Source organism: Molossus molossus, unplaced genomic scaffold, assembly GCF_014108415.1.
Source record: "Molossus molossus isolate mMolMol1 unplaced genomic scaffold, mMolMol1.p scaffold_m16_p_21, whole genome shotgun sequence".
Classification (NCBI taxonomy): Eukaryota; Metazoa; Chordata; class Mammalia; order Chiroptera; family Molossidae; genus Molossus; species Molossus molossus.
This window is the reverse complement of record NW_023425357.1, coordinates 2,834,860-2,858,449: the sequence shown is the minus strand read 5'-3', so window position 1 is coordinate 2,858,449 and position 23,590 is coordinate 2,834,860. Positions and strand designations below refer to the sequence as shown.

Sequence of the window (23,590 nt, the reverse complement as noted above, 5' to 3'; positions counted from 1 at the left end):
AAATATACCAAGGAAAGTCCACGGATGATAAAAAAAAAAAAAAAAAAAAAAAAAGGAGTCATTTAGTCGCCTTAGCCAAGAGACCTACATAAGAATGGAATCTAGTCACCTTAACCTTGGGACCCAGGTCAGTGGAAACTAATGAGCAAAACAAACTGATAAACAAAGTAGAACCAGAGGCATGGATACATGGAACAGACTGACTGGCAGAAGCCAGAGGGAGGGGGGACTGGATGAAAAAGGTGAAGGGATTAGCCAAAGAACATATATGCACCACCCATGGACACGGACAACATTGTGGTGAGGGCAAGAGAGAGGGGCTGGGGGCTGGGTGGTGGTGGGTAAAGGCGGGGAAAGTAGGGGACATCGGTGATAGTGACAACAATAAAAAATGATTAAAATAGTAAGTTTGATGTCATGTGTATTTTACAACAACAACAACAAAAAATGTCTCTAATGTTGCCAAGTGTCCCGTATGGGGCAAAGTTGCCCTCAGTTGAGGACTACTGTGTTATTCTGTGGTGGTGAGTAGGGAGACCACGGATCTAGGGTTTTTCTATTTCAGTGCTGTTGACATTCAGGCTGGGTGTTTCTTTGTTTGAGGGGATTGTCCTGTGCATTGTTGACATGTTTGGCAGCATCCCTGGTCTCCACCCATTAGATGCCAGGAGCGTCCCCTAGTCATGACAATAAAAATATTGAAAATATCCTGGAGATATTTTTGGCTCAATGGTTAGGGCGTGGGCCCACGAACCAATGCATCACAGTTCAATTCTGGCCAAGGGCATGTACCTCAGTTGCAGTTCAGTCCCCAGCCCTGGTCGAAGTCATGCAGGAGGCAACGGGTCTTTGTGTCTCTCTTGAATCGTTGCTTCTCTCTCCCCCTTGCTCCCTCCTACTCTACCTGAAGATAAATGGAAAAAGTATCCTCGGGTGAGGATTATTTTTAAAAATTACTCTGGCCAGTGTGGCTCAGTTGGTTGGGCATCATCCCGTGCACCAAAAGGTCACCAGTTCAATTCCCAGTCAGGGCACATGCCCGGGTTGCAGGCTCCATCCCTGGAAGGGGGCATACAGGAGGCAGCCAACTGATGTTTCTCTCCCTCCTTTTCTCTCTCTCTAAAAAAAAAAAAAAATCAGTAAGCCCTAGTGGGTCTGGCTTAGCAGTTAGAGCTTAGGCCCAGGGACTGAAGAGTCACAGGTTCGATTCCCGTCAAGGGCACGTACCTGGGTTGTGGGTTCACTCCCCAGCCTCGGTCTGAGTCATGTGGGAGGCAACCAATCAATATGTTTCTCTCATGTCGATGTTTCTCTCTCTCTCTCCCTCTCTCTCCCTCTCTCTCCCTCTCTCTCCCTCTCTCTCCTTCCCTCCCACTCTTTTTTTTTTTTTTTTTTTAGTCCTCACCCAAGGACATTTTTGTATTTATTTCCAGATAGAGTGGGAGGGAGAGAAGGAAGAAGACAGAGATAAAAACATCGATTTGAGAAAGACGTTGACTGGTTGCCACCCACACGACCCCAGTCGGGTTTGGGGACCAACTGCAACCGAGGTACATGCCTTTAGCAGGAACCGAACCCAGTTCTCTGGTCTGCAGGCCAATTTTCTAACCGCTGAGCCAAACCGGCCAGGGACCTCCCACTCTATCTTAAAAAAAAAAAAAAAATCAATGGAAAGATATTGTCAGGTGAGGATTAACCAAAAATAATAATAATAAATAAATAAATAAAAATCAATTAAAGTAATAAATGCAGCTTCAAACATAGTGCACTTTGCTTTTTTATTATCCTGTGTCCTTATGCAAGAAAACACATTCGACATAAAGTGGGTACATGACTCGTGCAGAACCCGCTGTAAACCAGCGAGTATGAGCTCACGCCTCGGTTTTGACCCAGTAATTGACACGGGACCTGTACATCGCTAGACAGTGTTCTCAGCCGTGCGTTCAGAAAAGGAAGTCACAATAGGGGGGTCTGCTGGCTCCCCCGGCCTTCCAATCTATTGTCAGCGTGGGGTTGCTGTCTCTCAATTCCTCCAGCAGCTTCTGGGTTCGCGCACTGGCTTCGCACGTCTTCAGCCTGAGTGTCTTTAACCGGCAGGGACTGCGTTTCAAAGCCTCCAAGAGCGCCGTGGTTCCCCTCTGCCCCAACGTGTTCTGGCCCAGGTCCAGGGCCTCCAGCCGCTGGTTGCTGGTGAGCGCAGAGGCGAGATCCTCACAACAGAAAGGCGAGATGGAGCAGCCACAGAGTCTGTTGAGAGAGAGAACAGGTGCTGAATCGCTCGCCCAGCAAGACAGACAGCCCTCAGAGGGAGGGTGGGAGGGCGGGCTGGAAGAGATTAATCAAAGAACTGCTATGCATATATGCATAGCCCGTGGACACAGACAACAGACAGGTTAAGGCCTGGTGTGGAGCCAGGTGGAGGTGGACAAAAGGGAGGAAATGAGGGCCATCTGTAATACGCTCTACAATAAAATTAATTAATTAATTTTTTTTTTTATCCTCACCTGAGGATATTCTTCCATTTTTTGTTCAGATAGAACAGGAGGGAGAGAGAGAGAGAGAAACATCGATGTGAAGGGACACATCAAGTGGCTGCCACCCGCACGACCAACCAGGGCCAGGGACAAACTGCAACCAAGGTACGTGCCCTTAGCGGGAATCGATCCCGGGTCTCTCTGTACCACAGGCCGACACTCCAACCACTGAGCCAAACCGGCCAGGGCAAAATTAATTATTTTTAAAAAGCACTTTCAGCCCGGCTGGTGTGGCTCAGTGGCTGAACATCAACCCATGCACCAACAGGTCCCGGTTCCATTACCGGTCAGGGCACATGCCCAGGTTGTGGGCCCGATCCCCAGTGGGGGGCATGCAGGAGGTGGCCAATAAACATTCTCTCTCATGGATGTTTCTGTCTCTCTCTCTCTCTCTAAAATAAATAAAGAGCCCTGGCTGGTTTGGCTCAGTTGGCCCGTGGACCAGAGACACCAGGGTTCGGTTCCTGCTAGGGGCACGTACCTTGGTTGCAATTTGTCCCTGGTCCCCGTTGGGGTTGTGTGGGTGGCAGCCACTCGATGTGTCTCTCTCACATAGATGTTTCTCTCTCTCTCTTTCTCCCTCTCTCCTTCCTGCTCTATCTGAAGATGAATGCAAAAATGTCCTCGAGTGAGGATAAAAATAAAATAAAATGAATAAAGAAAAAAATTAAAAATAAAATGCACTTTCACTTAAAATATTTCAAATATACCAAAAAAAAAAAAAGAATAATGTAATAAACACTTATACACACTAATTTAAAAAGTCCTTATTCAGAACCTGCTGTTAGCCACACCCCAACTTGCTAGTAATGAAGAGACGGGGGTGGGGAGAGCTTTTTCTTCACAGAGCTTATTTTGGGGACATGGGACATCAGGACATGTTTTGAAGACCATATGGATGAGTTGTTAGGATAAATCCAGTAGAGAGAAGGATTAGGTAGGTTGACGGTGGTCAGTGAATTTTCGTTGGGAAGATGCTATGAGGAAAAAATAAATAAAAACTAAGGGACGGTGTAGCTGAGATGCCAACCTATGGTATATAAGTCACAAGAGGACCCCGTAGGTCTTGGAGGCTACTGTCAAAACCTTCCGATTTTATCTGCAGCAAATGGGAGGCTTTCAAGTCTTCTGAAACATAGGTGCTGCTCTGGCTGGTGTGGCTCAGTTGCCTGGGCATCGTCCCATGCACCAAAAGGTCGCCAGTTTGATTCCCGGTTAGAGCACATGCCCTGGTTGGGGGCATGCAGGAGGCAGCCGATCAATGTTTTGCTCTCACATTGATGTTTCTCTCTCTCTCTCTCTCTCTCTCTCTCTCTCTCTCTCTCTCTCTCAAAAAATACAATATTTAGCCCTGGCCGGTTTGGCTCAGTGGTTGGAGCATCGGCCTGCGGACCAGAGAGTCCCAGGTTCGGTTCTCACTAGGGGCACATACCCCCCCCAAAAAAAAGTCAATAAAAATACAATATTTTTGTCTTAGAAAGAAACAGATGCTGTGGTTTGGCTGGAACCTTGAAAGGTGCCTCGGGGTGCTGGGTTGAGAATAAACTGCAGGAATTCAAGGCCAGCACCTGTAGACCAGCTCAGAGATCGCGTGGCCCCTGGTGGCTCAAGTGAGTGTTAGCAGTGGTGGGGCAGACGGTTATCTTCAAGGTGCCGGGAAGGAGGAGCCCCAGAATGGTTCAAATTTGAGGTGTTAAATGGAGGGGAAAGTAAAACATCAGGAGCCTTAGAGAACGTGACCAGAAGGATAGGACAGTGGTTCTTTCGACCCAGCAGCCCATAGAGTTAACTGTACACACGAATGCATGTATGTGATCATGGCTTTCACTGTTCACCTGCTTTTTCCAGAACTCCTTCTAGACCAAAAGATGCCACTGCCCATGAAGGACGGAGGGAGGTGCTATTTAGAGTCGACAGAGCTCCAGCCAGCTTATATAGAGCTGAGTGGGCTGGCTCAAGCCACACCGACCCCTCAGTCACGTGCCCTTGCCCCCTCTACACACCTATGTGTGGCACCTCCAACCATCCTTCAGCTGCTCCAGGAGCTGTGACAGGCAGGGGATACAGAAAATAGATTCCATCCCCCCTCCAAAATAACAGTTACAATGCATAAATGAGTGAACAAATGGTGGTATCGCCATACAATGGTATATGGCTTAGCCGCAGAAGGAATGAAGTACTTCCACACGTTACAATGTGGAGAAACCTTGAATATATTGTGGAATATTACTCGGCCATCAAAAAGAATGAAATCTGACCATGTGGTTGGACCTAGAGGGTATGATGCTCAATGAAATAAATCAGGCAGAGAAAGACAAATACCATATGATTTCACTTGTATGTGGAATCTAATGAATAAACTAAGCAAACCAAATAGAAACAGACTCATAGACACAGAGAACAGACTGATGGTTGTCAAAAGGGAGAGGGGTTGAGGGACAGAATGAAAAAGGCAAAGGGATTAAGAAGAGAAAAAAAAAACCCTCATAGACACAGAAACGATATGGTGATCACCAGAGGGGAATGGGGTATGGGAGGTAGAAAAGGGTAAAGGGGGGATGAATGATGATGGAAGGAGACTTGGGGTGGTGAACACACAATACAATATCCAGATGATGTATTGGAGAATTGAGTGCCTGAAACCAATATAATCTCATTAATCAATACCACAATAAATTCAATTTTAAAAAGTTAAAAAAAATTTTTTTAAGAATTGTCCATATAGTAAAGGAAAAATTGAATGTCAGAGGTCACAGCTAGAAGATATTAGATGGGATCTAAACCATGTTGTCAAAGCCCCGGGTTTCATGCCTGTGCTGGGGCACGGGGTCCTTGTTCAGCTATCTAGAACAGTGATCCCCGTCTCTGGATGCTGTGAATTTGTATGTTCAGCATCTTCACCAACTTGCAATTCAGGGGAGCTCAAACCTGATGGAATATTGGATTCCTCCAGGGAAAGCCTGGTCTCCAAGACTTTAAAGAGTTCCCCAGGTCCAGCCAAGTTGGAAAACCAAAGTACCTGGTGTTCTAGAGGTCTTTCTGGTTTCTGCAAGTCTGAGCAAGTTTTTACATGACCCAGGCTCTCTTTCCACTGGGGTTCTGGTTGCAAAGGAGGTTGCATCGGTGAGACTTGAAGAGAGACATGCTGCACAGCTCACCATTCGTTGATGGAGACGTTGCATTTCCTGAGTGCTGAGCTTGGGCAGGTCCACAGTATTCTAATCACTGGACCCAGCACAGGCAACATATTCCTGAAATCCATCCCCACCTGCATCTACTTTTCCAGTCCTTCTGAATGACCCTGACCCTCTTACCTGTATCCAACTTCGGCAGGGGTTTTGCTCCTAACATTGGACCCGCCGCGATACGATTACAGTCTATACCCCAAAAATACCTCAGAGAGGTTAAATATTTCCAAAACACCTTTAAAGCGAGCAGAAGTACCTACCCCAGGCATCTGAGGTTGCAGTCTGGCTTCTTCAAAGCCTCACAGAGAAACCGCAATCCGGTCGCGATGGGATTGAGACCCAGGTCCAAGTGGGTCAGGCTGGAGCCTCCTTGAAGAAGATCTGAGAGATGTTTGCAGCCTCGTCTGGTTATGTTGCACTGACACACTCTACAAAGACAGCCATGAGAGAAGTCTGTCATCTCTCTGTGACACACGCCCTGCAAAGGGACTGTTACCTCCGACACCAGGTCTCGTCTACCTGGAGCCACACGCTTTCAGAGGGGCTTGTCCATAGCCTACAAACGGAATGATGGTTATGTGATCACTGCCCGTCTAAGTGATAGCGAGTGAAACTGGCTTCTGAATACCACCTTCGATTGTGGATAAACACACACACACACCTTCTAAGATACAGGTGTTCCTAGAATGGCAGCATCTTACAAGTCAAGAGCTTAGGCTCTGGGTACGGACAAACCTGGGACTGGATCTGAGTTCTAGTTTATTTTTCTTTTTTTTTTTTTAATGTTTCCACTGTAGTTCACATTGAATCACTCATATGTGGAATCTGATGAACGAACAAGCAAAACAGAGACAGACTCATAGACACAGAGCAGGTTGACAGCTGTCAGGGCGGGGGGGGAGTTAGGGGGCTAGGTGGAGTGGGGAAGGGATTGAGTGAAAAAGAAAAAAACTCATGGACAGGCACAACAGTGTGGTGATTGCCAGGGGTGGAGGTGGGTGCAGGGAGGTGGAGGGGGTATAAGTGGGATAAATGGTTTGACTCGGGGTGGTGAACACACAAGACAGTGCACAGGTGATGTGTTGTGGAATCGTGCCCCTGAAACCTATATAATTTTATTAGCCAGTGTCACCCCAATAAATTCAATCAAAAGGGGAAATTAAAATTAAAAAATAAAATAAGCCCGGCCAGTGTGGCTCAGTGGATTGAGCATCATCCCAGGGACTGAGAGGTTCTGGTTCGATTCCCAGTCAGGGTACATGCCTGGGTTGTGGGCTCAATCCCCAATAGGGGGTGTGCAGGAGGCAGTTGATTGATGTCTCTCACAGGTGAGAAACATCAATCAACTGCCTCCTGCACACATCAATGTTTCTAACTCTCCCTTTCTCTCTCTCTAAAAAAGTAATAAAAACATATTTAAAAATAAGTACATAAAATAGGGCTGTCTACATAATGTCATATATGAAAATTTGTGTTCCCATGAACACTGTTTAGGGGAGATTATGAACTTCTTTATTTTCTCTGTTTACTATAAGCTGAATACTTGTTTTTTCCTCTTTAGACTTAAATGATTGGGGCATGTCTAGATTAAGGCATATCTTTTTTGGTTTTTACTTTGACATTTTTAATTTACTTTTCCATTGCAGTTCACATACAATGTTACATTTGTTGCAGATGTACAACACCCTGATTAGACATGTATTTATATACCTTACAAAGTGACCCCCCTGATAAGTCTAGTGCCACCTGGCCCCATACATCATTATTACAATATTATTGGCTATATTCCCCATGCTGTACTTTAATCCCTGTGATGTATCTTAGACTGAGACATCAGGTGTTTCTAGGACCAGCTAGAAGCCATGGAAATAACTGTCAGACCGTCTTTTTAGGAGAAAAAGAGTCCTAGAGAAGTCAAACCCAGATAGAATTTCTGAGCAGAAATAGGTCTCCAACTCTACACAGTCTCTTGAATGTTGACTTCCCTGTGATTCCAATGGGCACGGGTAGTCCACGCTGGGCTTGTTCCCAGGTAACGAGGTCAGTGAACTACAGTCCATGGGTCACATCCAGCCCACCACCTGTGTGGGTTTTTTTAATTGAATTTATTGGGGTGACCTTGGTTCACTAAACCATACCGGTTTCAAGTGTACAACTCAACAAAAAACATCATCTGCACATTGCATCGTGCACCCATCACCCAAAGCAAAGTCTCTTTCCATTCCCGTTTATCCCCCCTTTGCCCACCTCCACCTTCCCCCAGTCCCCCTTCCCTCCACCTTTTTTGTAAGTAACATTTCAATAGAACACAACTACACTCATTCTTCTGTGTGGTCATGTGACAGCAGAGTTGAATAACTGGGATGGAGATCATATGGTCCACAAAGCCTAAAATATTCACCGTCTGGCTCTTTGAAGAAAAAAAAAAAGTTTGAACCCATACCCTGTAACTCAATCCATTCCCAACTGCAGGAAGAAGTATGTCATATGAACTTGAAGAACACACACAAAACGTCAGACTTGAGCCCTTGGTATGCTCAGTGGTTACAGCGTCAGCCTGCACTCTAAGGGGTCTTGGGTTCAATTTCCAGTCAAGGGCACCTACCTGGGTTACAGGTTTAATCCTCAGTCAGGGCACATGCGGGAGGCAACCAACAGATGTGTTTCTCTGTCTCTTTCTACCTACCACCACCCCTTTCCACTCTCTCTAGAAATTAATGGAAAAAATATCCTTGGGTGAGGATTAACCAAAAAAGAGTCACATCTGCCCTGGCCGGTTTGGCTCAGTGATTAAAGTGTTGGCCCACAGAGCAATGAGTCTCGGGTTTGATTCTGACCAAGGGCATGTACCTTCGTTGTGATTTGATCCCTGGCCCTGGTCGGGGTCGTGCAGGAGGCACCAATTGATGTGTCTCTCACATTAATGTTTCTTTCTCTCACTCTCTTCCTCTCTCCTCTCTCCCTCCCACTCTATTGGGAAAAAAAAAATCAATGGAAAAATATCCTGGGGTGAGGGTAAAGATTTAAAGAAAAAAGTCAGATCTGAGAACCCATCTCTATCCCAAATTCCCAGGATAAAAGAGACCAGAAGGTAAACTCTGTCCTGAAAGGCAGACAAATAAGAGCATCTCTGTTTCTACCCAGTGTTTCCCAAATTTGTATCAGGGTCTTACCAGTTTCATTCAACTAGAATTAAGTGGTCTCCTCTCTTTCCTATGTGTCTGCACACACACACACACACACACACACACACACACACACATACACAGAGCCAGTGAGGACTTACACCAGGGTCTGTAGTTGACATTCAGGGTAACTCAAGCCCTCACACAGAAGTCTCACCCCGCCATCCCCAAGGTTATTCTTGGCCAAGCACAGGTGTGTCAGCCTCCGGTTGACCATCAAAACGGAAGAGAGCTCCTTGCAACAGACTTCCGTAAGGTGACAGTTCTCCAACCTGTGGAAGGACCACACCCATGGTAAGATGGTGAGAACATTCCCAGAGCCCAACCTTCTCTGCTGAGAGCTATGGTTGTTCACCCCCACCCTCTGTATCTTGTGCCCTGAAGGATCAGAAATGAGAGACAGTCAGCCACTATGGAAAACAGTGTGGAATTTACTCAAAAAATTAAAACTGAAACTACCGTTTGACCCAGCAATCCCACTTCTAGGAACATATCCTAAGAAGCCTGAAACATCAGTCAGAAAGAACATATGCTCATATGTTCATAGCAGCATTATTTACAATAGCAGAAACAGCCCAACTGCCCATCAGTAGATGAGTGGATGAAAAAGCTGTGGTACATCTACACAATAGAATACTATGCAGCTGTGAAAAAGAAGGACCTCTTACCCTTTTTGACAGCATAGAGGGACCTGGAGAGCATTATGCTAAGCAAAATAAACCAGTCAGAGAAAGACAAGTATCACATGATCTCACTTATATTTGGAATCTAATGAGCAAAATAAATTGATGAACAAAATAGGTCCAGAGGCATGGAGGCATGGAACAGACACAGATCTCAGAGGTTGGCAGAGGGGCGGAAAGAGATTAACAAAAGAACTTACATATACATGTATATGTAAGTAGACACAGACAATAGTGTGGTAAAAGCCTGGGGTGGGGTAGAGGCTGGGATGAGGATGGTAAAGGGGGAGGGGAGGTGGAATTGGAGGACATCAGTAATACTGTCAACAATTTTTGTTAAAAAGAATAAAATGTATGATTCATCTGCCTAAGACCAAAACTAGAAACCAGGTGTTGTGCACATCAGTAGGTTGCCCAGTGAACATGGGTGTTGCCATACCTCTTCTCTATGTGGTTCCAGATCTCAACACAAAGATGCCCCATGGGAAAAGAGGAGACACTTACGATAACCTCTGCAGGAAGCACTTTGGGTGTCTCAGACTCAAACACAGCAACTTGACACCCTCATCCTGGAGCTCACTGGCTGTGAGGTCCAGAGATTGCAGGGACTGGTTGATTTTGAGGGCTGAGAAGAAATCATCCCACTGTTGCGTGAGGTCAGAACAAGACCCCAACCTGTGGGATGCATGGGGACAAGTCATTCTCCTGAGAAACAGAGAGCCCCTACCAGCTTATCACGCTTCCTTGAAGGTTGTATCCTTGACTTTCATCTCATTTTGCTCCTAAAGGTGTCCAACCCTGGCCTAAAGGATTGGAAAGACTTGATCTCATTTGCTTCTTCGAATATCCCCATGGCCATTCAGTCAATGTGCAGCCTCTTCACAAATATGTAATACAATTCTACGTGAAGTTTCACCAACATGACCTGCTAGTTTCCTTCACATTTCATTTTTTAATAAGATCATGTTCCCTGCCGAAGTCTGTTCTAATCTCATTGATGTCTAGATACATGATTCTACAGGGGATCCCTGGCCAGGTGGCTCAGTTGGCTGGAGCTTCATCCCATACACCTAAAAGGTAGTGGTTTGATTCCCAGTCAGGGCACATACCTAGGTTACAGGTTTGATTCCCAGTCCGGGTACATATGGGAGGCAACCAATCAATGTCTCTCTATGTGTGTATGTGTCTTTCTCTCCGTCTCCCCATCTCCCCATCTCCCCATCTGACTGTCCCAGGCAGGGCACATAGGTTTGATCCCTGCTCAAGACGTGTACAGGAGGCAACCGATCAATGTTTCGCTCTCACATCGATGTTTCACCCTCTCCACTCCCCCTTCCTCTCTCTTTAAAAATCAATAAAAATACATCCTTCGGTGAGGATTTTAAAAAATTTAAAATGGGCCCTGGCCCGTTTGGCTCAGCGGTTAGAGCGTCGGGCTGCGGTCCAGAGAGACGCGGGTTCGGTTCCCGCTAAGGGCGCATACCTTGGTTGCAGTTTGTCCCCGGCCCTGGTCGGTCGTGCGGGTGGCAGCCACTCGATGTGTTCCTTTCACGTCGATGTTTCTCTCTCTCTCTGTTCCTCTCTCTGCCTCCCACTCTACCTGAACAAAAAAATGGAAAAATGTCCTCGGGTGAGGATAAAAAAAAAAAAAAAATTTAAAATGGAACTGTCTTTTGATCCAGTGATCCCACTTCTGGGAATATGTCCCAAGAAACCCAAAACACAAACCAGAAAGAATATAGGCACCCCTATGTTCATAGCAGTGTTATTTACAATAGGCAAAATCTGGAAACTGCCTAAGTGCCAATCAGCAGATGAATGGATAAAAAAGCTGTGGTATATTTACACAATGGAATGCTATGCAGCCATAAAAAATAAGAAAATCTTACCTTTTGCAGCAGCATGGATGGACCTGGAGACTATTATGCTAAGTGAAATAAGCCAGTCAGAGAAAGACAAATACCATATGATCTCACTTATAAGTGGAATCTAATGAACAAAATAAGCTGATGAACAAAATAGAACCAGAGGCATGGATACATGGAACAGACCGACAGAGGTCAGAGGGGAGGTGCGTGGGACAGACAGGATGAAAGAAGGTGATTAGCTAAAGAACATATATGCACAGCCCATAGACACAGGCAACAATATGGGGCTGGGTGGTAGTGGGCAAAGGGTGGGTAAAATGGGGACATCTGCAATAATGCCCACAATTAAAATAAAGTAAAAAAAAAATGGTGCCCCAAAGATGGATGATGGTGATCAGAGTACTTGTTATGGGCATTCACTGAGGAATGGGGACTCTCTCAAACCATTGAGCCACCAAGAATCAGGACCCCTGATGCTTCTACTGGGTTACTGAGAGGGCAGTTCAGGTCAACAGCTGCTCTGAATCCCAGCAGAAAGGCAACACGCTGCCTGAAATGTTTCATCCCTAAGCTAGAGGATGACACAAAATTCTAGGTGTGTCTTTGCATTCGGGGCTCATTATTCAATGCGGTAAATCAGCTGGGTGGAGAGAGAGAGTAGAGGCTGAAACCCCAGGTTCTATTGGAGAAGATGCTCCCCCCATGCAGTGTGATAGCCAATCAGAGAGGTACCCTGGTCTGCGCAGCTCACTCAGCTCACAGCCATGACAGAGGTACCTGAGATACTGCAGGTTACACCTCCTGTGCTTCAGGGCCTCACACAACAGCAGCAGCAGCATCTTATCACCGTGGACACTGCCTTCCAGGGTCAGGTGCGTCAAGGTCTTCTTACCAATGAGAGCTAGACAGAAGTCCCGATAGGCGTCCGTGGGGGAGACGTTTTTAATCCTAAGAAATAGAAGGGAGGCGGGGTTCCATGTTGGGTGCTGAAGATGGTTGGTGCTCGGAACACTGTGAGGGGAGACGTCACAAGTCAGGACAGAAAAGGGAAAGCTGGTTAGTTCCCAAGTCAACTAACTTGAAGGAAAGTCAATGGCAAGATGGCTGGGAAAGAGCAAAATGAGTTGTGAATGGAAGAAGTATTGGGTGATGGGGGCAGACAGAATCAGAGGATGATGAGGTTAGCATACCTTGTCTTTGCTCATGCAATTTCTGAGATAAAATAGCCTTATCCTCTCTTTTTAAATATTTTTATTGGCCTGGCCAGTGTGGCTTAGTGGTTGAGCATTGACCCATGCACGAAGAGGTCACTGGTTTGATTCCCATTCAGGGCACGTGCCCAGGTTGTGGGCCCCATCCCCAGTGGGAGGGCATGCAGGAAGCAGTCGATCAATGTTCTCTCTCATCAATGTTTCTATCTTTCTTTCCCTCTCCCTTCTTCTCTCTCTAAAATCAATAAAGGGAAATTTTCAAAAAATAAATATTTTCATTGATTGTTAGAGAGAGAGGGAGAGAGAGAAAGAAAACATCAATGTGAAAGCAAAACATGGATCTGCTGCCTCCTGCACGCCACCTACTGGGGATCAAACCTGCACCCTGGGCATGTGCTCTAGCTGGGTATTGAACTGGCAATCTTTTGGTGCATGGGACAAGGCCCAACAAACTGAGCCACACTGGCCAGGGCTCCTTAATTTTGCATTACTATCATCTTCTTCAGCATTGAGCTCACGCACGTCTTCCCCTCTCCGTCATGCCTACTGCCATTTTCTAGTAAGAATAAATCACATCTTCCCATAACCCCTCGTGGTCTCTATATTTCTATAAAGCAGTAATGATGTAGGCTATAGTACATTATGCTTATTAAGTTAGTAAATAAACTGTGGACTCCTTGATGGTATGGACCCTTAAGAGTTGTTGTTCTTTAACTCAGACACAGACAACAGTATGGTGGTTACCAGAGGGAAAGGGGGTAGTGGGTAGTAAAGGGTAAAGGGGGTCAAATATATGGTGATAGAAGGAGATTTGACTTTGGGTGGTGGACACAAAATGCAATATGCAGATCATGTATCATAGAATACTACACTTGAAACCCGTATGATCTTATCAACCAATGCCACCCCAATAAATTTAATTTAAAAATAAATAAGAAAAAGTTATGTTGTTTTCTTGTCATCCAGCATGATTGTGGAATTTTACACGGGATTAAAATAAATTCTAAATGACCTATAACATGGATTTTTCTCTAATCAAACTCTGGGCTTCAAGAAACAATTCGATGTTTGAAATGGTGTACACTTGGCCCAGTGATCCCACTTCTGGGAATATATCTTAAGAATTGCAAAACACTAACCAGAAAAAATATATGCACCCCTATGTTCACAGCAGTGTTATTTACAATAACTAAGATCTGGAAACAGCCCAAGTGTTCATCAATAGATGAGTGGATAAAAAAGCTGTGGTACATTTACACAATGGAATATTATGCAGCTGTAAAAAAGAAGGATCTCTTACCCTTTGAGACAGCATGGAGGGACCTGAAGATGATTATGTTAAGTAAATTAAGCCAGTCAGAGAAAGACAAGTACCACATGATCTCACTTATATGTGGAATCTAATGAACAAAATAAACTGATTAATAAAATAGAAGAGGCATGAATACAAGAAACAGACTGATGGACCTCGGAGGGAAGGGGGCAGGAAGAGATTAACCAAAGAACTTATATTTATATATTAATTACCCAAGAACATAGACAATAGGGTGGTGAAGGCCTGGGGTGGAGTGGAAACTGGGTGGAGGGGGGCAATGGGGGAAAAGAGAGGGGACATGTGTAATACTTTCAAAAATAAAGTTTTTTTAAAGAACAATAAAAATAACATAAAATCCAGCCCCCAAAAACATGATGCCTGGGGAGAGCCATTGCAAGGTTAGCTTCTACTTACACCATCTTCTGGAGGTGACAGGTGACACGGGTTATCTGATCACAAAGAATCCTCACAGAGGAGTGACTTAGGAAGCTATGATTCACATCCAGAAAGCTCAGGTTCTTGTTTGAACTAAGCACAGAGCAGAGATCTGTCCAGAGACACAGGGCATGATGGTCATGCTTGGACCTAGGAGAGAGTGACAGAAAAAAGCACCTATTAAAAGAGCATATGGGGCCCTGGCCGGTTTGGCTCAGCGGTTAGAGCATCGGCCTGCGGTACAGAGAGACCCGGGTTCAGTTCCCGCTAAGGGCATGTACCTCGGTTGCAGTTTGTCCCCGGCCCTGGTTGGTCGTGCGGGTGGCAGCCACTCGATGTGTCCCTTCACGTCGATGTTTCTCTCTCTCTCTCCCTCTCTCTCCCTCCTGCTCTATCTGAACAAAAAATGGAAAAATGTCCTCGGGTGAGGAGAAAAAAAAAAAAGAGCATATGGGCCTGGCCAGTGTGGCTCAGTGGATTGAGCATTGTCCCATGGACTGAGAGGTCCCAGTTCTATTTCTGGTCAGGGCACATGCCCAAATTGCGGGATCCATTCCCAGTATGGGGCATGAGGAGACAGCCCATGGATGTATCTCTTTTACACTGATATTTCTATCTCTCCCTTCCTCTCTCTATGAAATAAATAAATAAATAAAAACATTTTTTAAATAAATATAAAATGCATATGGAATGCAGACTGGTGCAGCCACTGTGGAAAACAGTATTGAGTTTGCTCAAAAAATTAAAAATGAAACTGCCATTTGACCCAGCAATCCCACTTCTGGGAATATATTCTAAAACCCCTGAAATGCCAATCAGAAAGATTGTATGCATCCCTATGTTCATAGCAGCACTATTTACAATAGCCAATACATGTAAATAGCTCAAGTGCCCATCAGTAGATGAATGGATAAAAAAGCTGTGGTACATGTACAAAAGAGAATACTATACAGCTGTATAAAAGAAAGACCTCTTACCCTTTGAGACAGCATGGAGAGACCTGGAGAGTGTTATGCTAAGTTAAAAAAAAAAAAGCCAATCAGACAAAAACAAATATCACATGATCTCACTTATTTGTGGAAGAAGATAAAATGAACAACAAAATAATTCCCAAGGAATGGAAGCATGGAACAGACTGATAGATCTCAGAGATGGTGGGCAGGAATGAGAAGAGATAAACCAAAGAACTTACATACTTATATGCAAAGCCCATGGACACAGACAGTAGTGTGGTAAAGGCCTGGGGTGGGCTGAGGATGGGAAGAGGGGTATAAAGAGGGGGTAGGAATGAGGGACATCTGTAATACTGTCAAGAATAAAAAATATATTTTTAAGTACTTATGGGACCCAGCTAGTGTGGCTCAGTGGTTGAGCATTGACCCATGCAGCAAGAGGTCGCTGGTTCGATTCTCAGTCAGGATATATGCCCAGGTTCTAGGCCAGATCCCCAGTGCAGGGTATGCATCAGGCAGCCAGTGGATGTTCTCTCTCATCGATGTTTCTATCTCTTTCTCCTTCTCCCTTTCTCTCTCTCTAAAATCCATAAAGAAAAAATAAAAATGTTTTAAGTACTTATGGGGCCCTGGATGAATAGCTTGAATGCTTAAAGCATCCCAATACACCAAGGTTTCAGGTTCGATCCCTGGTCAGAATACGGAGTACAAGGGGGAAGTGAGAGGGAAATAATAGACATCTGTAAAAATGTCAACAACAAAAAATAAACTTAAAAAATTAAAACAATGAAAAATATGCCCCCCCCCAAAAAAAGAATCAACCAATAAGTGCATAAGTGGAAAAACAAACTGATGTTTCTCTCTCAAAATCCATCAATAAATTTGTGTTAAAGTACATATGGGGAAAGTAATAAGAATCAATGGTTGTCCTGCAGAGGACAAACCAAATGAAAAAGGGACCTACAGAGTGGGAGAAGATATTCTCAAATCATAGATCTGATAAGGAGTAGATATTAAAAATATATAAAGAACTCATACAGCTCAATAGAAAAAACTCCAATTATAAAAAGGGCAGAGGACCTCAATAGACTTTCCAAATATGATATACAGGTGGCTGACAGGTACATGAAAATGTGGTCGATGTCACTAATCATTAGAGAGGTGTAAATTAAAGCCACAATGAGATATCACCTCACACCTGCCAGAATGGCTGCCATCAACAAACCCTCAAACAACAAGTACTGGTGAGGGTGTGGAGAAAAGGAGACTCTAGTGCACTGTTGACAGGAATGCTTTGGTGTGGCCACCGTGGAAAACACTATGGAGCTTCCCTAAAAATTAAAAATAGAGCTACCACCCAGGCCAGTTTGGCTCAGCGGTTACAGCATCAGCCCTCAGACTCAAAGGACGAGGGTTCAATTCTCAGTCAAGCGCACATACCTGGGTTGCAGGTTCAATCCCCAGCCCCATTTGGGGTCATTCAGGAGGCAACCAATTCATGAGAGCTCTCTGCCCCTCTGCCCCTCTGCCTCACTCCCTTCCAGTCTATCTAAAAATCAATAGAAAAATATCCTCCAGTGAGGATTAACAAAAAAAATAGAGCTGCCACATGACCCAGATATTCCACTCTTGGGTATATATCCTAAGAAAACAAAAATCACTGTCTCAATAAGATAGCTATCTCCCGTCTTGGCTGGTTTGGATTAGCGTTTAGAGCATCAGCCTGTGGACCACTGAGTTATGGGTTCAATTCCGGTCAAGGGCACGTACCTCAGTTGCAGTTTGTCCCCAGCCCTGGTTGGGGTTGTGCAGGAGTCAACCTGTCAATGTGTCCCTCTCACATCGATGTTTCTCTCTCTCTCTCTCACTTCCTCTCTCTCCCTCCCACTCTATCTGAAAAAAGGTGGAAAAATGTCCTCAGGTAAGGTTGAAAAAAACAAAAACATACACATATAAGAGGCCGAGAGTGTCTTGGGACATCCTGAATCTCTTCCCCACATGAAAACTGTGACCCAGAAATGGACAAAGACTGGACTTTAGGTGGTGAGCACACAGTGGTGTATATAGATGTCGTATCATAAAATGATCCGCCTGAAGTTTATGCAGTGTTAAGAATTAATGGTAACCAAAAAATTAAACGTTCCAAAGCCCTTATTCCTGATGTAAACATCATGGGATCCACCTTGAGTGGTGGTGATCCGGCGGGAAGAGATTCCAACAGGAAGAAAATACTGCCCTTGAGCCTCAGGGGGCCGGACACTGTCCTCCCCCAGGAGCATGGATGAGGCTCAAGGCGGGAAAAGGAGTCGAGCAGGGGAGGAGAGTTCTTACCTCTCCACCCACGTGTCTGGTTCCGAGGCACCCTCGTTCTCCAGGAAAACCCCCTTCTCCACCCGCAGGGACACTCTCCGCAAGTCCCCACAGTGCTTGAAGCAGAAGGCGGACTGCGCCAGGTCCACCGGGCTCTGCAGGTGCAGGGACACCTCCCGGACGTGCCCCGTGGCCTCCTTCACCAGCGACTCCTCCTGGGACTCGTAGAGACAGGACACCGCCTCCTTCACGTCTGTCCTGCAGGAGAAGGGCCCGTGCCCACCGGACAGGCCTTTCAGGAGTTCCTGCCTGAGCCCCAGGGACACGCGGACGCCGAACGTGGCCTCCAGCTCCCGGGCTCGCTCCTCGTTGGCGAGGCCGAACAAGAAGTGGCCCACGGGCGTCAGGTCGGGGTTCTTCAGCCTCTCCTCCTTGGAGAGCAGCGCCTGCACGTCCTCAGTGTCCCCCCTGCCGCCGTCCCCGGCTGCCCGCTCCCCGCTGTCCAGCGCGTAGAACACGGCGGCCAGAAACTGCTGGACGCTGAGGTGCAGGAAGACATAGCAGCCCTCACAGTCGGTGTCCACCTGCAGGAGGTTCTTGTCCAGGAAAGGGCGCAGGTCAGACTCCTGGACCCCGACTCTCCCGAGGTCTCCTCGGTCGAACGCGGACGTCTGCGTCCAGACGCCCTCGGCGGCCAGGACACACAGGGCCCGCAGGGGCGCGGGGAGGTGCTGCGGGGCGCTGCGCCCGGGCGCCGGCGGGAACTGGCCGCACAGGAAACGCAGGAACAGGGAGGTGGCGGTCCGGCAGGTCAGCGCGGGGTCCGCCCCCTCGTCCATCCGCAGTTTCAGACACGTGCACACGACCCAGCACACGGCGGGGGCCGAGCCCAGGCGGAGCAAGGCCGGGTTGCCCCGCATCGCCTCGAAAGCGCGCAGGGCTTGGTCTTCCTCCTCGAAGTGCTGCAGGAAATACTCCCTCCTGTCCTGCTCCAACAGCCCCTCCACCTCGATGAACACGGGCTGATCCACCAACAGGCGGAGCTGTCTCAGGGCGCCCGGGCGCGTGGTGACCAGCAACGTGGCCTTGGGCAACAGCTTTCTCATCAGCAAACTGCCCAGCAGGACGGGCGCCGGCTTCTGCTGCTCCCAGTCGCCACAGATGTCGTGGAGGAGTGACCCCGAGGGGACTCTCAGCTCATCGAAGCCGTCGATGACAAACAGGAGTTTCTGCTCTTGGGCTAGGACCTCGGGCCCGGCTTGCTGCACCTCTGGGCGCTGCTTAGAGATCAGCTCTGCAAAAGTGCACGGCCCCTGGCGACGGAGTTCCTTGCAGCTGAGATAGAGAGTGGAACTGAGTGACTCCGAGCGCGTGTCCTGGGTCCAGTCCAGCATCCACTTCTTGGCCAGCGTGGTTTTCCCCACGCCCGCCGGGCCATGCACGACCACCGTCAGGGGCCTTAGCTGTGTGAGTATTTGAGCTTTCGAGAAGGATGTGAATTTCTGGCTTCCCTGGGTGACTGTACAGTGAAAGTCATCCGCTTCTCCACACCCAAATGTACGCTTCCAGATAGAATAAAATTTCTCCATGGTGTTGCTCTGTTATTTTTCCCCTGTAACGATAGGCAATGGGAGAAAGTTGGGGCGCTAGTCCTATTTAACCAGAAAGTTAACTTTTACAAGGACCAGAAATGAGGAATACCAGCAAGAAACAGAGTATCTCGTAATGTACCGCACAGCCAACGTATGACTATACGATCATCTGTGAGACAGTATTTACCCACCTGGCTTTTGTAACCTCCAAGACCCCTTCTGTCTTGCTCAGCTTTGGGTTATCAATTCTCTGCACTCATGTGCCCTTTGTAAAATATCCGTGGATGTCAGCTTGACCCACAGGGTTATTTGTACTTCCTAGATTAGACACTGTCACAGACAGAGAAAACTTAACATATTCTTTTTTTTTTTTTAATCCTCACCCAAGGATATTTTCCCATTTATTCTCAGACAGAGAGGGAGGGAGGGAGGGAGGGAGGGAGGGAAGGAGGGGGAGAGGGAGAGAGAGAAAGAGAGAGAGAGAAATTTCTGTGTGAGAGAGACATGTCCATTGGTTGCCTCCCACACAAACTTGCAGAACCCAAGATTGTGCTTGAATGTCCGTGTCATGGATGATTTTGTCCTGATAGTGTCCTTTTCAATGCCGTCTTCAATCAGCATGCATTTGGTTTTGTGAGGACATAAAAAGGAGACTGGGTCACCCAGGTCACAGAGAGTCATTCAAAGGGGCACACAGCCCTGGTCAGTGTGGCTCAATGGTTAGAGTGTAGGCCAGTGCAACAAAGGGTTTGGGGTTTGCATCCTGGTCAAGGGCATGTACCTGAGTTACAGGTTCCATCCCAGGCCTCAGTCAAGGAGCATGCAGGAGGCAACCAATTTATGTGTCTCTCTCCCTCTCCCTCCCTCCCTTCCATTCTCTCTATAAATCAATGGGGAAACATTCTTGAATGAGGATTAACAAAAAAGGGGGGGTGACACTGGTGGGGGTGAGCCAAATAAAATTAGGTGAAGGGATTAAACAAAGAACATGTTTGTGGCCCAGCCAATGTGGCTCTGTGGTTGAGCATCAACCGGTGCACCAAGAGGTCACTGGTTTGATTCCCTGTCAGGGCACATGCCCAGGTTATAGGCCTGATCCCCAGGGGGAGGCATGCAAGAGGCAACCAATTGATGTTGTCTCTCATTGATGTTTCTCTCTCTCTCTCTCTCCCTCTCTTTCTCTCTCCCCCCTTCCTCTCTCTCTAAAATCAATAAAGAAAACAAATTTTATTTTTAAAAAAAGAACATATTTGTGTAACCCATAGACCCAAACAATAGTGTGGTGATGGCCAAGGCAAGGGGGTTCAGGGGCTGGCTGAAGGTGGGCAAAGGGGGGAGAATGGGGTACATCGGCAATAGTGTCAGCAATAAAAAAATGTTTAAATTAAATTTTTAAAAAGCTAAGCAATCCAGAGGGGTATATTACTGTTAAGTAAATACCTACTTTTTTTCAGGATTCACTCGTTTCCCACTAATGCCCTTTTCTGTTATAGTAGCCCATTCACATTACATTTCCTCAAATGGGTATTTTTGTCAGTCTCGATGAGCAAGTTATAGGTCATAAACGCAAACCTATAGTGCTATACTAATAAAATATCTATTTTATCTATTTTTCATCATGAAAAAGAGGGGGGACAGCATATCTGCCCCTGTTTTTGGTTCAGATTGAAGGAAGCAATTTTGGGGAGGCAGTGGGGTTAGGAGGTAGAAGCCAGACTTGAGTGGCCCAGGACACACAGGTGCAGCAAGGATCACAGAATCCCAAGTGGGAGAGCAAGAACCTAGGGTCCTGGCCACGAGAGCCCACAGGGTAGGCAGAGGGGTAAAGTTTGGCAAACAGACCACCACAAGGAGAAAATAAGGTCTGATGGCCTTTCCTATAAGACAATGAGGAGGACTACAGTGCGATACCACCTCACACCTGTCAGAATGGCCTCCATCAACAAATCATCAAACAACAAGTGTTGGCGAGGGTGTGGAGAAAAGGGGACTCTAGTACACTGTTGGTGGCAATGCAGACTGGTGCAGCCACTATGGAAAACACTATGGTGTTACTCAAAAAATTAAAAATGGGACCAGCCGGTGTGGCTCAGTGGTTGAGCAGCGACCCATGCACCAAGAGGTCACCAGTTTGATTCCCGGTCAAGGCATATGCCCAGGTTGTGGGCCAAATCCCCCGTGGAGGGCATGCAGGAGGCAGCCATTTGATGTTCTTTCTCATAGATGTTTCTATCTCTCTCTCCTTTCCTCTCTCTCTCTAAAAGCAATAAGGAAAAAAAAACTTTAATAATAAATCAATTTTTTTAAAAAAATTAAAAATGGATCTGCCATTTGACCCAGGGATCCCACTTCCAGGAATAAAATAAATCCTAAGAAGCCTGAAACACCAATCAGGCAGAATATCGGCACCCCTATGTTCACAGCAGCACTATTTACAATAGCTAAGATCTGGAAGAGATTCACCAAAGAACTTACATACATCTATGCAAAAGTAATGGATACAGCCCTGGCCAGTTTGGCTCAGTGGTTAGAGCATCGGCCTGCGGTCTGGAAAGACCCGGGTTCGGTTCCCGCTAAGGGCACGTACTTCGGTTGCAGTTTGTCCCCGGCCCTGGTTGGTCGTGCGGGTGGCAGCCACTCGATGTGTCCCTTCACGTCGATGTTTATCTCTCTCTCTCCTTTCTCTCTCTCCCTCCCACTCTATCTGTACAAAATATGGAAAAATATCTTCTGGTGAGAATTAAAAAAAAAAAAAAAGTAATGGATACAAACAATAGTATGGAGAAGGCTTGGGTTGGGGCAGGGCTGGGAGGAGGGGGTAAATTGGGTACACCTCTAATACTGTCAAGTGAGGAGGGAAGAGGCTGGTACCTACAGACAGAACACACAGGAAACCTGTGTGAAGCTGGCAGGCAGGTGAACAGAAAGTCTCCAGTGGGTCTATCACGAGCACTGCTTACAGATGAACAATTTGGTCTTCGCGTGGCTCGGAGGAGACCAGCCAGAATGGAAATTAACACCAACTGAGATCTGCTCACTTTCTAGCCAGGGAGCCCCAGACAGCAGACCCCCAGCAGATATTAGAGCCACATGGGGCCAGGCAGCATAAGCTCTCCGCACCCCCCAGGGGATGGCCCCAACTCCCAAAGGGAGAAATGGGGTGCAGTCAGAGGAGGAAACAAGAAAGGAATTTCTGGTTCCGTCCAAACGTGTAAGAAGGAATGTGCGCAGTTGAGAACCCCGGCAGACCCTGGTCCAATAACTGTGGGTAATAAATTATTTCAATCCAGTTTTCACGGATCCCCCCTGTTCATCCAGCTGCCCCGCGTGGAACCACGTGATGCCAAATGGCAGGAGCCCCTTCCCTGAGTGTCGACGCCTGGTGATCGCAGCAGTTCATCCTTCTCTCTACCCCGTCCATTGTGAAACAGTTCCCACCCAGAACACATGGGTGGGGGAGAAAAGGAAGTTAGAGATGTGGGTACATTTTGGGGCAGATAAGACTTGAGAGGGAGCCTTGGATAATGAATAACAAGCAGTGAGTTGATGAGGACGGACAAGTCCCATGGGGAGCCAGGTGAATAGCTTTGTCCTGGGAGGGGATGAAGGGCGGTTCTCTATTTGAATAGGTCTGAGTGATGAAGAATGAACACCAGAGTTGATAAACCCAGGAGCTGAGCAGAATGAGCCTGAGAGGTTCTATCATCGTGGTGAAATAAAAATAAAGGCATCTGGGCACTGGGCCGGGTAGTTCAGTTAGTTAGAGCACCCTACTGATATGCCAAGATTGCGGTTTCAGCATGGTCAGGGTACACATATGAGTCAACCAATAAATGCATAAATTAAGTCAATCAATGAATGCATAAATTAAGTCAACCAATGAATGCATAAATTAAGTCAACCAATGAATGCATAAATTAAGTCAACCAATAATGCATAAGTAAGTCAACCAATGATACATAAGTAAGTCAAGCAATGATGCATAAGTAAGTCAAGCAATGATGCATAAATTAAGTCAACCAATGATGCATAAATGAGTCAACCAATGAATGCATAAATGAGTCAACCAATGAATGCATAAATGAGTCAACCAATGAATGCATAAATAAGTCAACCAATGAATGCATAAATGAGTCAACCAATGAATGCATAAATAAGTCAACCAATGAATGCATAAATAAGTAACCAATAAGTAAATAAATAGCAAAATAAAGGCACCTGCTATACTGTACACCTGAAACGAGTATAAAATAATATTGAATATCAACTGTAATAGAAGAATAAAGTTGATCATGCTATGCCGCAAAAAAATTATT

General features: G+C 46.3%; 1 protein-coding gene across 1 annotated transcript; it reads right to left on the bottom strand.

Moving 5' to 3' along the window:
- Positions 1-1,943: 1,943 nt before the first annotated feature.
- Positions 1,944-22,695, bottom strand: LOC118638811 (NACHT, LRR and PYD domains-containing protein 2-like). Its single transcript, XM_036274933.1, has 8 exons — positions 22,687-22,695; positions 17,704-19,280; positions 14,399-14,512; positions 12,236-12,406; positions 10,095-10,265; positions 9,009-9,179; positions 5,983-6,150; positions 1,944-2,247 (listed from the first exon to the last, which is right to left on the bottom strand). The coding sequence occupies exons 1-8, from the start codon at positions 22,693-22,695 to the stop codon at positions 1,944-1,946; spliced, it is 2,685 nt and encodes an 894-aa protein (XP_036130826.1).
- Between the last annotated feature and the right edge of the window lie 895 nt (positions 22,696-23,590).

Excerpts from the sequence above, each read along its gene's own strand:
- LOC118638811 (XM_036274933.1), bottom strand. Across the intron at positions 14,513-17,703 it reads CCAGACACGTGGGTGGAGAG|TTCAAACAAGAACCTGAGCT; the intron begins GTAAGAACTCTC and ends CTCTGTGCTTAG. Across the intron at positions 9,180-10,094 it reads TGCTTCCTGCAGAGGTTATC|GTTGGAGAACTGTCACCTTA; the intron begins GTAAGTGTCTCC and ends GTCCTTCCACAG.